The sequence below is a fragment of the Mobula hypostoma genome, chromosome X1 (genome assembly GCF_963921235.1).
Source record: "Mobula hypostoma chromosome X1, sMobHyp1.1, whole genome shotgun sequence".
Taxonomy (NCBI): Eukaryota; Metazoa; Chordata; class Chondrichthyes; order Myliobatiformes; family Myliobatidae; genus Mobula; species Mobula hypostoma.
The window spans coordinates 55,060,145-55,076,371 of record NC_086128.1 but is presented as its reverse complement, the minus strand read 5'-3'; the positions used below and the strand labels follow the sequence as shown (position 1 = coordinate 55,076,371).

General features: G+C 43.2%; 1 protein-coding gene across 1 annotated transcript in view; it reads right to left on the bottom strand.

Annotated features, from left to right (window-relative positions):
* Positions 1-11,778, bottom strand: part of LOC134340289 (plexin domain-containing protein 1-like) — a 536,023-nt gene extending 524,245 nt beyond the window's left edge. Inside the window, exon 1 of the mRNA XM_063037340.1 lies at positions 11,477-11,778. Coding sequence (XP_062893410.1) covers positions 11,477-11,555 — 79 coding nt within the window. The 5' untranslated portion in view covers positions 11,556-11,778. The remainder of the gene's footprint in view (positions 1-11,476) is intronic.
* Between the last annotated feature and the right edge of the window lie 4,449 nt (positions 11,779-16,227).

The following is a 16,227-nucleotide window of genomic DNA, read 5'->3' as shown; positions in this document are numbered from 1 at the left end:
CTGGGCCTTATGAAGACACAGAGAAAGAACTGTCAGGTCAGCAGCGACATCCTTTTGCATTTGGCATGAAAAATCTTAGATAATTTACAGTAATACAATGCTTGTAACACACCACTAGCCAGGCACTAATCCTTGACACATGGCATATTTTAGAAAAATTTAATTCTGTCCACAAGGAAAGCTACATTAATGGATTTCTCCAAATGCAGCTCTTGCTTCAGAATTCAGCCCATTGGATGCACTTATTTTTACAGCCAGAACTGTGGTTCCAAAGAATGAAAAAGGATTCCAAGGAAAACTACAAAATCAAGAGTGTGCAGAAGAGGTTCAGCAGGACATTCACAAACAAGAGAAGATCTACAGATGCTGGAAATCCAAGCAAAACACAAAATGCTGGAGGAACTGAGCAGGCCAGACAGCATCTATGGAAAAGAGTAAACAGTCATCATTTCAGGCCGAGACCCTTCAGATGTCCTGATGATTTCACACAAAAGTTATTAACAAGCAATCAGGGTTCAATTCCTGCCACTGACAAAGAAATTTGCACATTCTCTCCATAACTGCTTGAGTTTCCTCTGGGTCATACAGATAAAAACAAATAAAAAATAAATAATAATAAATAAATGATCAAAAATCAATAAATAAATAATACTGAGAACGAGTTGTCAAATTGACTCATAAGGGAGAATGAGGCAGTCACAGATGACAGCTACAGGGAGGTAGTCACACCTAGGCTGTCGGAAGCAGGTCGTTGGGTGACAGTCTGGGGGGGGAAAGCGAAGGTGAGCAGACAGGTAGTGCAGAGCATCCCTGTGGCCATTCCCCTGAATAATAAGTTTACCGTCCTGGATATTGTTGGCAGGGACGACCGACCAGGTGTGAGCCACGGTGGCAGGGTCTCCGGCACTGAGTCTGACCCTGTGGTGCAGAAGGGTGGGACGGAGAAGAGGAGAGGCGTCGTCATTGGAGACTCTATAGTCAGGGGAGTAGACAGGAGATTTTGTGGACATGAGAAGGACACCCACATGGTTTGTTGCCTCCCGGGTGCCAGGGTCCGGGATGTCTCTGACTGGGTGCACGACATCCTGGTACGAGAGGGAAAGCAACCAGAAGTCGTGATACATGTTGGGACCAACAACATAGGCAGGAAGAGGGATGAGGTCCTGAAGTGTGAGTTTCGGGAATTAGGCAGAAGGCTGAAGAACAGGACCTCAAGGGTGGCGTTCTCAGGATTGCTGCCAGTGCTACGTGACAGTGATGGTAAGAATTGGAGGAGATGGCAGTTGAATACGTGGCTGAGGCGTTGGTTCAGCGAGCAGGGTTTTAGATTTTTAGATCATTGGGATCTCTTCTGGGGAAGGTGGGACCTGTACAGATTGGATGGGTTGCACCTGAACTCGAGGGGGAGCAATATCCTTGCAGGTAGGTTTGCTAACATGGTGCAGGAGGGTTTAAACTAATTTGCAAGGGGGATGGGACCCAGAGCGATAGAGCAGTGAAAGAAGTGCATGGAGTAAAGCCAGATCTAACATACAGAGAGGCTTTGAGGAAAGAGAAGCAGAATAAACGGTGTAAAGACAGTAAGGTAGAAGGGCTGAAATGTCTGTACCTCAATGCAAGAAGCATCAGGAACAAAGGTGATGAACTGAGAGCTTGGATACATACATGGAATTATGATGTAGTGGCCATTACAGAGACTTGGCTGGCACCAGGGCAGGAATGGATTCTCAATATTCAGTGCTTTAAAAGGGATAGAGAGGGTGGAAAAACGGGAGGAGGGGTGGCATTACTGGTCAGCGATACTATTACAGCTACAGAAAGGGCGAGTAATGTAGCAGGATCCTCTTTTGAGTCAATATGGGTGGAAGTCAGGAACAGGAAGGGAGCAGTTACTCTATTGGGGGTATTCTGTAGGTCCCCTGGTAGCAGCAGAGATACAGAGGAGCAGATTGGGAGGCAGATTTTGGAAAGGTGCAAAAATAACAGGGTTGTTATCATGGGTGACTTTAACTTCCCTAATATTGATTGGCACCTAATTAGTTCCAAGGGTTTAGATGGGGCAGAGTTTGTTAAGTGTGTCCAGGACGGATTCCTGTCACAGTATGTGGACAGGCCGACCAGGGGGAATGCCATACTAGATCTAGTACTAGGTAATGAACCGGGTCAGGTCACAGATCTCTCAGTGGGTGAGCATCTGGGAGACAGTGCCCACCATTCCCTGGCCTTTAGCATTATCATGGAAAAGGGTAGAATCAGAGAGGACAGGAAAATTTTTAATTGGGGAAAGGCAAATTATGAGGCTGTAAGGCTAGAACTTGCGGGTGTGAATTGGAATGACGTTTTTGCGGGGAAATGTACTGTGGATATATGGTCGATGTTTAGAGATCTCTTGCGGGATGCAAGGGATAAATTTGTCCCGGTGAGGAAGATAAAGAATGGTAGGGTGAAGGAACCATGGGTGACAAGTGAGGTGGAAAATCTAGTCAGGTGGAAGAAGGCAGCATACATGAGGTTTAGGAAGCAAGGATCAGATGGGTCTATCGAAGAATATAGGGAAGCAAGAAAGGAGCTTAAGAAGGGGCTGAGAAGAGAAAGAAGGGGGCATGAGAAGGCCTTGGTGAGTAGGGTAAAGGAAGACTCCAAGGCATTCAATTATGTGAAGCAAAAAAGGATGACAGGAGTGTATGTAGGACCGATTAGAGATAAAGTTGGGAAGATGTGCCTGGAGGCTGTGGAAGTGAGCAAGGTCCTCAATGAATACTTCTCTTCGGTATGCACCAATGAGAGGGAACTTGATGAAGGTGAGGACAATATGAGTGAGGTTGATGTTCTGGAGCATGTTGATATGAAGGGAGAGGAAGTGTTGGAGTTGTTAAAATACATTAGGACAGATAAGTCCCCCGGGGCCTGATGGAATATTCTCCAGGCTGCTCCACGAGGCGAGAGAAGAGATTGCTGAGCCTCTGACTAGGATCTTTATGTCCTCGTTGTCCACGGGAATGGTACCGGAGGATTGGAGGGAGGTGAATGTTGTCCCCTTGTTCAAAAAAGGTAGTAGGGATAGTCTGGGGAATTATAGACCACTGAGCCTTACATCTGTGGAGGGAAAGCTGTTGGAAAAGATTCTTAGAGATAGGATCGATGGGCATTTAGAGAATCATGGTCTGATCAGGGACAGTCAGCATGGCTTTGTGAAAGACAGATCGTGTCTAACAAGCCTGATAGAGTTCTTTGAGGAGGTGACCAGGCATATAGATGAGGGTAGTGCAGTGGATGTGATCTATATGGATTTTAGTAAGGCATTTGACAAGGTTCCACACGGTAGGTTTATTCAGAAAGTTAGAAGGCATAGGATCCAGGGAAGTTTGGCCAGGTGGATTCAGAGTTGGCTTGCCTGCAGAAGGCAGAGGGTGGTGGTGGAGGGAGGACATTCAGATTGGAGGATTGTGACTAGTAGTGTCCCACAAGGATCTGTTCTGGGACCTCTACTTTTTGTGATTTTTATTAACGACCTAGATGTTGGGATAGAAGGGTGGGGTGGCAAGTTTGCAGATGACACAAAGGTTGGTGGTGTTGTAGATAGTGTAGAGGATTGTCAAAGATTGCAGAGAGACATTGATAGGATACAGAAGTGGGCTGAGAAGTGGCAGATGGAGTTCAACCCGGAGAAGTGTGAGGTGGTACACTTTGGAAGGACAAACTCCAAGGCAGAGTACAAAGTAAATGGCAGGATACTTGGTAGTGTGGAGGAGCAGAGGGATCTCAGGGTACATGTCCACAGATCCCTGAAGGTTGCCTCACAGGTGGATAGAGTAGTTAAGAAAGCTTATGGGGTGTTAGCCTTCATAAGTCAAGGGACAGAGTTTAAGAGTCGCGATGTAATGATGCAGCTCTATAAAACTCTAGTTAGGCCACACTTGGAGTACTGTGTCCAGTTCTGGTTGCCTCATTATAGGAAGGATATGGAAGCATTGGAAAGGGTACAGAGGAGATTTACCAGGATGCTGCCTGGTTTAGAAGGTATGCATTATGATCAGAGATTGAGGGAGCTAGGGCTTTACTCTTTGGAGATAAGGAGGATGAGAGGAGACATGATAGAGGTGTACAAGATAATAAGAGGAATAGATAGAGTGGATAGCCAGCGCCTCTTCCCCAGGGCACCACTGCTCAATACAAGAGGACGTGGCTTTAAGGTAAGGGGTGAGAAGTTCAAGGGGGATATTAGAGGAAGGTTTTTTTACTCAGAGAGTGGTTGGTGCGTGGAATGCACTGCCTGCTGGACGCAGATACACTAGTGAAGTTTAAGAGACTACTAGACAGGTATATGGAGGAATTTAAGGTGGGGGCTTATGTGGGAGGCAGGGTTTGAGGGTTGGCACAACGTTGTGGGCCGAAGGGCCTGTACTGTGCTGTACTATTCTATTCTATAATCCTTGAAAGTGAGTCTATAGTTTGCGGATCCTGTTCAGTGTTGAGATGAGTGAAGTTATCCATGCTGGTTCAGGGACCCTGATGGTTGTAGGATAATAACTCTTGTTGAACCTGGTGATGTTTGGGACCTTCCCAACTGCAGCAACGAGAAGAGAGGATGGCTCGCTTGATGACAGACATTGCTTTCTTGTGTGTTGGCACTCTTTGTAAATATGCTGAATAGTGGGAGGGTTTTTTGTGATGGATTGAGCTGTATCCAATATTTTTGAGAACAGTTCTGTTGATGTTATGTGATAAGACAAGAATTTCCCAGTAATATTGGTTTTTATTTCCAATTTCCTGCATGTGCAGTACTACTCATAGGCTTCACGGCAGTGACATTTCTTGCCAAAGCAAACCAATTCTTTCTGACTGCTGCTGTGCTGGGATCCTGTGGATTTATACAATTTGGATGTGACCTTTGCTTTAACTAGGTCACCGTGCCTCTTACAACATACATTTGTCTTCAGAAGAGAGCCACCCGAATATTTCAAACTGCTGAGTTTATTTATTCCCCTCATAAAACTGGGCTGAATCTGTTGGTTAATACTGTGTCTATGATTATGAATTTTAAAAAAAGATGATCAGACTAGACTTCAGAAGAGAAAATTAAACACCATAAGTCAATGACGAGCATACAGTGAATCACCCTAAAAGGAGTTGACATTGAATCGTTAATTGAATCATCATTCTCCTCTCTCATTCTATCACCCTTTGTACATGTACATGACATTGTATCAGAGCAGCCTGGTGGAGAGAGCTGATTCACAGTTGCATGCATTTCAGGTTGTCAAAGATTATATTTTACAGGAATTTCAATCCCCAAAAATGGGACATTTTATCCTAAACTCAGAGATTTGAATATCAAAAATCAAAACCAAACTACAGATGCTAGAAATCTAAACAAAGGTATAAAATGCAGAACATAAACATAAGAGATCCTGCAGATTCTTCTTTTCATCTGCCTATCACCTCCCCCTGCTGCCCCTTCTCCCTCTCTTTTTCCCATGGCCCATTCTCCTCTCCTATCAGATTCCTTCTTCTTTGGCACTTTACCTTTTTGGCCTATCACCTCCCGACTTCATCTCCCCCTCCCCCCTCCCCCCCCCCACCTTCTTATTCTGGCTTCTTCCCCTTCCTTTTCAGTTAAGTTGAAGGGTCTCAGTCTGAAACATCAACTGGTTATTCCTTTCCAGAGATGCAGTCCGACCTGAGTTCTTCCATCATTTTGTATTCTGCAAATACTGTAAATACAGAGTAACACATGATGTGTTGGAGGAACTCAGCCAGGCAGGCAGCATCTATGCAGGGGAAAAGAGCAGAATTGTTACTTTCAGACAATGTTAGAACACACTTTATAAAACAAAGGTGAACTTGAATTAGGGAATACGGGAATGTTTAGGTTTGGACCTACAATCGCTGTGTATTAAAGGAGGACGGGAGGATGAATACAGGCCCTGGTGAAGGACTTTGTCAAATGGTGCAAGCTGAATTATCTGCAGCTCAACATCAGTAAGACAAAGGAGATGGTGACGGACTTTAGGAAGACTAGGCCTGCACTGCTCCCTGTTACTATTGATGGCGAGGATGTAGTGAGGACCTACAAGTACCTGGGGGTGCTTCTGGATGACAGATGAGTGGAGCACCAACACAGATGCTGTGTACAAGGAGGTTCAGAGTTGCCTCTACTTCCTGAGGAGACTGAGGTCCTTTGGAATATGCAGGCCTCTCCTTCACATGTTCTACCAGTCTGTTGTCACCAGTACAATCTTCTATCCGGTGGTGTGCTGGGGCAATGGCATCAACGCAGGTGATGCCAGCAGGCTCAGTAGACAGATTAGAAAGGCTGGCTCTGTTACAGGAGTCAAACTGGAAATACGAGAGGCTGTGGTAGAACAAAGGACCCTACGGAAAATCCTGGCAATTCTGGACAGTGTTTTTTACCCTCTACATGCCGCCTTGTCTGAACAGAGGAGCACCTTTAGTAACAGACTAAGACAACTGCGCTGGTCCAAAGAGCGCTATATGAGGTCATTGTTACCCTCGGCCATTAGGCTCTATAATGAGACAACCTATAGCCAGGGAAGTGATGACCCCCTCCTGTTAGACTGTTTGAGGTAACTTATTTTTTATTCTTTCTTACTTCTCTTCTAATATTTGTATATTTGCATATATGTGCACTCGTAATAATACTGTGATACTGTAATTTCCTTTGGGATCAATTAAATATCTATCTTAATTTGTAGTTAAATGCTCTACTACTGAGATCTACTATGAGTTCTGAGGAAGGGTCTCAACCTGAAACTTCACCTGTTTATTCCCCTCGATAAATGCTGTTTGACCTGTTGAGTTTCTCCAGCATTTAGTGTGTTGCTCTAGAAAATACAGAACATGCAAATAGGTCAGACCACATCTATAGGAAGAGAAAGAGAGGTAATGTTTCAAGTCAAAGACCTTTCATCGGAATGGGGAATGAGAGAAAAAGACACTTCTTAAAGTTATAAACACAAGGGATTCTGCAGATGCAGGAACAACTCCCACAAAATGCTGGAGGAACTCACGAAGCATCTATGGAGGGGAATAAACAGTTAACATTTTTGAGCCGAAACCAACTATTATTCTCCTCCACAGCTGCTGCCTGACTTGCTGAGTTCCTCCAGCAATTATGTTGGCACTTCAAGCATTGTGTAGGTTTCCTCCGGATGGTCTGGTTTCCTCCTGCATTTCATAAATGCACAGGTTAGTAAAATGTGAACATGCTATGTTGACACCAGAAGCATGACAACAATTGTAGGCTGCCCCAGCATATATTTTGACTGCGCTGGTCATTGACACAAACAACACATTTCATTGTATGTTTTGATGAATACATGACAAATAAAGCTAATTTTTAAGAAATGCTAAAAGGAGGAGAGGGGAAGGTGTGTCTATTGGTGCAATTTCATTGAAGGTAGCAGAAAAAGGAGAGTATGAACTGTTGAACATAGAGGCCAATGGAATAGAAGGTGAAGACTGCCCTGGAATAGAGGCTGTGAGAGGTACATGGAATGGATAAGATGATGTCAGGGGTTTTTTTAGTTGTTAACAATAATAGAGGAAAAGACAACAGTGCAGTTCATCTGCACAGTATCTCCCACCCTTACTCCCATTCTTAGTCTTCATTTCCATTATATTAACTATATTTAATGCAGTACCTTTATAATAAGAACTGAAAAATTGAGGTCCTCAGCATAACCAAGAAAGTGGACAATTCTAACTGGTCCAGTGTCACAGGATACAGAATGTGGCCATTTAACCCATTATGCCTTTCTCTGTTCTTTGAAAGAAATCATCCACTTTGTCCCATGGTTTTCATTTTATCCATTTGTGCTGTATAAACTTCCCTGGGCATTTCCATATATCACTTCCCACTGCACCCCTGTAACTTTACTGGGCATCAGAAGCTCAGGTCTTGCTCTAGACCTGAATACATTATGAAGGACCCTTACCACCCAGAACACCTCCTCATTGTTTTTGTTCTCTTTCTGCTATTCTTATTTAATATAATATACAGGTATACACACATATATATATGCATGTGCTCTGGTGTGGGGGTGTCTGTGTGTCTAAGACTTTTGCAATGTATTTGTCAATGTGGAACAGGGAGCAAGTTTGTAAATCTGGCGGAAGCAAAGGGTGTTGGGAAAGATGGAAGTGGAGCACTGTGGGAGGGGTGTGGACAGGTGGCAGAGAAGTGCCAGGGGCAAGGGTCGCCATGGATGCAGACATACCCAGCCTTGAAGAAGGTCATTTTATTGCAAACAGTTGGTGTATTGATCATTACTGAATGTCTCTCTGGTGCTTCCCACTCCCTCCCCATTCCCTTCCTCTTTCCCAACCATGATTCCCCTCTCCCTGAACCCTTCCACAATAGAAACCCATATCAGAATCAAGTTTATCACTCACATATATCGTGAAATGTGTTTCTTTTGTGGCAGCAGTACAATGCAATACATAAAATTACTACAGTACTGTGTAAAAGTCTTAGACACCCTAGCTGTATATATGAGTCTAAGACTTTTGCCCAGTACTGTATATATTATATTTTATAGTATCTTTAAAGCATTGCACAGTAATACTGCGGCAGAACAACAAATTTCACAGCATACTGTATGTCAGTGATAATAAACTGGTATCTGATTCTGAGAGCAGATAATCCAGGCTGACACTTGAGCATTTGAATTCAGTCCTTTGGAAGGCCCTGCATACCTTCATTTAGAGCTAGAGGTACTACATGAAAAAAAGCGGGAGATTTTGCAGGGATCATATTTATCTTTGGTCCCATACCTACTAGCCAGATTTCTCCCCATTTTGTTTGCAGCCTCTCCAGCAATGACCACAACACCTCAGATGTATTTAATTGGCCACAAATACCTTGTGATGCCCTAAGGTACCACATAAATTAGAAATCTAATTGGGTATTAAATTAAAATCTGATCAGAATATGACTTAACTACAGCAAATCTAAATCCAATTAATCTTGCCCAGTTTAAACCAACCAACTCAAAGTAAAATCATTATCAAAGTATGTATGTATATGTCCCATATATATTCATCTTCTTGCAGGTAGTCGCAGAAAAACAAAGAAATACAATAGAATCAATGAAAAACTACACACAATAACCAATGTGCAAAAGAAGGCAAACTATGCAAATAAAAAACTAAATAAATAACACTGAGAACGTGAATTGTAGAGTCCTTGAAAGTGAGTCCACAGTTTGTGGAATCAGTTGTGTTGGGATGAGTGAAGTTATCCAAACTGGTTCAGGAGCCTGATGGTTGCAGGGTAATAACTGGTCGAGGGCCAATCTGTATCAGATCCACCCACGTCCTGCCCACAAACATAGATAATTACTTCCCCTCCACGACCCCCCTCCCCCGCCACAAATACTGCTGAACCCTCTGAGTTCCTCCAGCCCAGCAAATTGTTTATGGCTCCAGATACCAATACCGGCTCTCCTGTCTCTCCATTTTCCCTCTCTTGCTGTTTGTGGCATGTCGGTGTGCCCAGAAAGACTGCTGCCGCTGCGCCTCGGAGCTGATTCATCGGCCGTGGTACACCACGGGACAGGCTAGGGTGCTCTGGAGAACATTAAACCAAGCTCTCTGGGATGGGTGTTAAGAAACAAAGATCCCTTGGCATTGCTTGGAGGAAGAGCAGGGAAACTACAGCATACACAGTGTATTTAGTTCATAGTCTCAGCTAAAACCAAACAAAAATAAATCTAACCATTCTAACCTTGTAAATTATTCACTTCAAGTTGTTCGCCCGTGTACATATCCCCGACCAACACATCAATCAACTAACATCATTAAAAGTTGATTACGTATTAATTTACTGTTCGTGGGAACTTCCCGTGCATAAATCGGCTGACGTGCATTCCTACTACAACTGCAGTAATACTTTCGAATCACTCTGAAAGACCCGAAATGGACCTGAGCGAAATGTAAAGCTGTATTTTTTTTTTGTCAAAGGGATCTGTGGTTTACAAACGATGGCACTGTGTATTTAGTAGTTTTCCCACTCTTCCTCGAAGCAATGCCAAGAGATTTTTGTTTCTTAGCACTCATCCAAGAGAGCTTGGTTGAATATTCTCCAGAGCACCCTAGCCTGTCCCGAGGTGCTCTCTGTATAACGACTTGAAATGCGATGGGAGGGCAGAGGTAAAGAGCATCACAAAAGAGTGTACGTGCCTTCTTCTCCGCAGAACGGACCACCCAGTTCAGACATGCCCTCAAACCCTTTCGGGTCTCACACTCAGGAGGTGGGGAGCGAAATTACTTCCGACCATACGCCGCTTGACCCGGTCCGCCCCAACGCCTTGTGTTCTTGTGACCCTGTGTTCTTACAAGCTTCACACTCACTCGAATGTATTTCACACTGCGAAAGTAGTTTCCCAAATGTTTTCTTTTTGAACGCAGAGCAGAAGGCAAAAAAAAAGCAGAATCGCTCGTTACAAAATAGTCAAAAACAGTCTCAATTGCCACGCTATCTACAAGCAAACTGTGCACCCATTTCTGCGAGTGCCCCGTGTCAACGCTCAAAGCAACTTTTCCGATCCCTATGTGAGCGGCGAGTAGTAACTCTGACAAACCAACCTCTTTCATCGAGGATCCAGGATCAAATTTATTCGCCAAGTACATCTACATGCATTAAGAATTTGTTGTGGTGCGTTGGTCAGGGCACAACATGCAACCAAAAAACAGGAATTATATAAAAATAAAATTAGAGGTTAAATTGCTGATATGGAATAAATGTGAATAAATACATAAATAATGCCATGCATTTACAATGCAAACAGCATTATGCAAGTGGTTTAAAGTGCTTACAGTGACGCGGGTAAACCTGTTTGAATTCAGAGTGAAGGTGCCTGGGAATGCCGAACAGATACCTGAGAGCAGCAGCGGCGAGTATCTTCACCGCAGAGCATCTTTACATTAAAACAATGAACAGCTCCTTGCAAACATCTCCCCAATACCGCCTCCGAGATTTGCAGTTGTCAAAGTGAGACAGTTTTTCTGACCATCGGCTGTATATATTTTTTGCAATTGATGAGGAGATGATAGAAAAAGAGGGTGCATGCGAGGAAAGAAATGAGCGGTTCAGATTTAGAACATGGAACACAGAACAGTTCAGCCCAGGAACGGGCCCTTCGGCCCACAATGTTCTGCTGAAGCAATTAAATTAGTAATCGAGTGGCCAACTAAACGAATCTCTTCTGCCTACACAATGTCTACATCCTTCCATTTCCCTCACATTCATGTGCCCAACTAAACATCTCTTAAAAGTCTCTAATGTATCTGCCTCGAGGAACGCCACCCTGGGCAGTGCATTCCAGGCACCCACCGCTCTCTGTAAAAAAAAATTGTCCCTCACATCTCCTTTGAACTTACCCCTTCTCACCGTAAATACATGCCCTCTGGTATTGGACATTTTAACTCTGGGGGCAAAATAGTCTATTCTTACCTGTCCGCTCCGGCGGGAGCGTCGTGACCTGTCCAACCGTGACTGTCAAAGGCAGAATCAACATCATCCAAAGTCCCATGTTGTTACGGCACTGGCTGGAAATGTTTTGAAAGCTTCGGCAACAAACCCCTTGAAGCTAAGGCTGAAGTAACTGAGTGCGATATTCCGCTCCGCCTTCCCTTGTCGGATTCCCGTTTAGACTCTCATCAGAAGTAGATTGCAGGGATTTCTTGCGATACTTTTCTTGGACTGAAGCTGGGAGTCTCAGTAATTTATTTCTGCTTCCTCCTCCTCCTCCTCTCTCGCTCTCTCTCTCTCTCTTCTATTTTCTCTCCTTCTCTTGCTCTGGCTTCCCAGCTCGCAAAGAACGCCACACTCTGTCAGGCTTTCAATATAGCACCAGCAAAGTGGGACAGAGGATATTACACCTGAATAGAGTCCTGTCCTCACATATTCTCCAAGCTAAATCGGTCAGCTATAACCCGGTTTCACAGACCCGCTGCAAATCCTAACTACTGAATCATTCATCAATCGGATGCATTAAGGCGAAAATAAACACACGCATGCGGGAAATCTGAAATAAAAGCAGAAAATGCTGGAAACACTCAGCAGTTCAGGCAACCTTTGTAGATTTAAAAAAGTCTAATACTTCTGCCCTCCATTGGACCACAGACAAAGTCAAAGTCGGGTTTATTATCATATGCACAAGTGATTTTTAAAAAATTGTTCTTGCAGCATCATCACAGGCACATACATTCAGTGGCCACATTAGTAGGTCACACTATGTGATCTTCCGCTGCTGGAGACCATCCACTTCAAGGTCTGACATGTTGTGCCTTCGGAGATGCTCTTCTGCACTCCACTGTTGTAACACGTGGTTGTTTGAGTTACTGTCACCTTCCTGTCAGTTTGAACCACTCTGGCCATTCTCCTCCGACCTCTCTCATTAACAAGGCATTTTCACCCACTCAGATTGATTTTTTTTTGTTTTTTGCACCATTCTCTAGTGACTGTTCTGTGTGAACATCCCAGGAGATCAGCAATTTCTGAGATACTCAAACCACCCCATGGTCAAAGTCATTCAGATCACATTTCTTCCCCATTCTGATGTTTGGTTTGAACAACAACTGAACCTCTTGACCATGTGACCATGTTTGCATGTTTTTATGCATCAAGTTGCTGACACATGATTGGCTGATTAGATGATTAGCATTAATAAGCAGGTATACAGCTGTGCCTAATAAAGTAGTCACTGAGTGTAGCATCAAATAAGCAGCATTCACAAGAAAACAAATTATGCACGTTTTACAAGAAAGAACACAATAAGAAGAAATATACTCAAAGTCATTTTGAGTCCAAAGTGATCTAAGAGGTGATGGTATTGTTAAAGTGGTAATGTGTCAGTAACTTTAAATTCCTGCGTGTCACTATCTAAGAGGACCTGTCCTAGAACCATCATATAGTTGTTGAGGGGTAACTTCTTTACTCAGAGAGTGGTAGCTGTGTGTAATGAGCTTTCAGCCAAAGTGGTTGAGGCAGGTTCTATGTTGTCGTTTAAAGTTAAATTGGATAGATCCATGGACAGGAAAGGAATGGAGGGTTATGGGTTGAGTGCAGGTCGGTGGGACTAGGTGAGAGTAAGAGGTCAGCACGGACTAGAAGGGCCGAGATGGCCTGTTTCCGTGCTGTAATTGCTATATGGTTATATAAATGTAATTGCAAAGAAAGCTTAACAGCACCTTTACTTCCTCTGGAGTCTGTGGAGATTTAGCAGATCATCAACATCCTTGGCAAACTTCTGCAGATGTGTGGTGGAAAGTGTGCTGACTGGCTGGTTACAGCCTGGTATGGGAACACCAATGCTTTTGAGCAGAAAATCCTACGAAGGGTAATGGATTCCGCCCAGTACATCACTGGTAAAATCCTTGCAACCATTGAGCACATCTGTATGAAACTTCACCATAGAAAAGTAACATCCATCATCAAAGATCCTCACCACCCAGGCCATGCCCTTTTCTCACTGCTGCCATCAGGTAGAAGGTACAGGAGCCTCAGGACTCGCACCACCAGGTTCAAGAACAATTATTACTCCTCTACCATCAGGCTCTTAAACAAAAGGGGATAACTGCACTCATTCTACTTATGGTGTTCCCAAAACTGATGGTCTCTCTTCAAGGACACAATCTTGTTATTTCATGCTCATTATTTATTGCTACTTACTTATATCTGCATTTGCACAGTTTGTTTACAGTTTACAGTTCCTGATGATTACAGTTTACAGATCCTGTTTACAGTTACTGTTCCAGATTTGCTAAGTAACCCCACAGAAAAAGAATCTCAGGGTTGGATGGGATGACACGTATGTACTCTGATTGTAAATTTTACTTTGAACTTTGATTAGTGATAAGGGCTGTGCAGATTAGTTCAAGAACCAAATAGTTGAAGGGAAGTGACTGTTCTTGAACCTGGTGATGTAGGACTTCAGGCTTCTGTACCTGATGCCGGATGGTAGCTGCAAGAAGATGGTATGGCCCAAATGGATGATGAACGTTGCTTTCTTGAGACAGCACCTCCTGTAGGTACTGCTGATGGAGGGGAGGAATATACCCATGACGTCTTGGGCAGAGTCTACTACTCTCTGCAGCTTCTTACTTTCCTGTGTATTCAAATTACTGCTCGGGACCATAATGCAGAGATAACATTTTAGATACTTCACTTGGTTTCTTTGTTCTACCTATCCTTCCCCTGCTTCTCTGCTACTGCAAGCTAAATTAATTTAATATAGAATGTGGAATATAAAACACTAGAGCACAGTACAGGCTCTTTGGCCTACAACATAGTGCCGACCTTTTAACCTACTTTAAAATCAATCTAACCCTTCCCTCCTACATAGTCCTCCATTTTTCTATCATCCATGTGTCTATCTAAGAGTTTTCTAAATGCCCCTAATGTATTTGATCTACCACCATCCCTATAGCAGAGTGTTCCACACACCCTTCACTCTCTGCATAAAGAACTAACCTTTGACATCCCCCCATACTTTCCACCAATAACCTTAAACTTATATCGTCGTATGAGTCAATTCCACCCCAGGAAAAAAATCTCTGGCTATACACTATCTATGCCTCTTACCACCTTTCTTGCTTCCATTTCTGGTGAAGGGTCTGAGGATGGGAGCTGACTTGCCGAGTATTTCTAGCATTTTCTATTTTTAGTACTATAAAATGAAAGGCTCTTCTAATCTACCACTTTTAAGTTATATTTTATGTACTTAATTTTAAACAAATGGTTCTAAACTCATTAACAAATTTGGAGCAGACACTGCCCTGCATGAGAAAGTCAAGCTTGGCTTTAAGCTTGGGGATTTAAGTGGAGTTTTTAATAGATATATTATTTTTAGAGTGCATAGGTATTGAATCTAACATTGGATTCCTTAACCACTGCAGTCCATTCTGTGGCAGAATGTATTGCCATTCATCCATCCAGGACCCAGAACATCTCCCCAAGAAGTTTAAAAAAAACAAAAAAATTGCGAACTTTCATAGTATAAAGCTGCTATAGTGCCAGCGACTTGGGTTCAAATCTGCTGCTGTCTATAAGGAGTTTGTACATTCTCGCCTTGACCAGGTGGGTCCTCAGCTGCTCCAGTTTCTCCCCACATTCCAAGGACATACAGATTGGTCGGTTAATTGGTCTCAGGAGTGTAATTGGGCTGGAAGGGCCAATGCTGTTACTATGCTGTCTCTAAATACACGATCACCACTTACTCTTGCCTGATTACATGGCTTCTGGATCAGCCACCTGACGACCCACCAATAGACAATCTCTTAGCAAAACATTGTATTCAACTCGGATAATCGCATTACTATAGCTAATTTTGTTTTTAAATAGAGAATGCAGAAAATAGCAGGTCAAGCTTTCAACCAGTCAAGAAGATAGAAAACAGATAGAGAAAGGGAACAGAAGGAAGATAAGCTGATATGGAGACTAAGAAAAACTGAATGATATAAATGATGGTGGGCCCTGAGGGTTTGTTTATGGCACCTAAATGCAAATGGACAGTTCTGATAAGCAATCAGCAGCACGTAAGGTTAACTCAGCCTTTCACCATAGATGTGCATTGCTCTGTATCTCACAGTCTCAGCTCTCTCCTGTGTTCAGATACACAAAAACAGGGCAGAGGTTGGAAAGCCATTTGCCCTTCGAGCCTGCCCTGCCATTCAAGTAGATTGTGGCAGATTTTCTCAATTCATCACCATTTTTTTTGTACTTAGAGACACATCAACCATCAGGCTCCGCAACCTGCATGGAAAACTTCACTCACCTTGACAATGAACTAATTCCACAACCTATGGAATCTACAACTCATGCTCTCAGTATTGTCTATTGCTTTTTTTTACTTATTATTATTACTTGCTTTTTTCGTACCTGCACAGTTTATCTGCTTTTTCAAATTGGTTGTTTGTCTGTCTTTGTGAGTAGCTTTTCATTGATTCCATTGTAATTTTTGTATCTACTGTGAATGCCCTCAAGAAAATGGATCTCAGGGTAATATATGATTACACGTATGTACTTAGAATTTATTTTGACTTTGCCTTTGACAGCACAATAACAGCCATTTCTGCCCAGAGCCTGTGCCACCCAATTACACCCATGTGACAAATTAGCCTTCTAACCCATATGTCTTCGGAATGTGGGAGGAAACTGGAGCATCTGACTAACATAGTCACGGGGAGAACAAAGGAACTCCT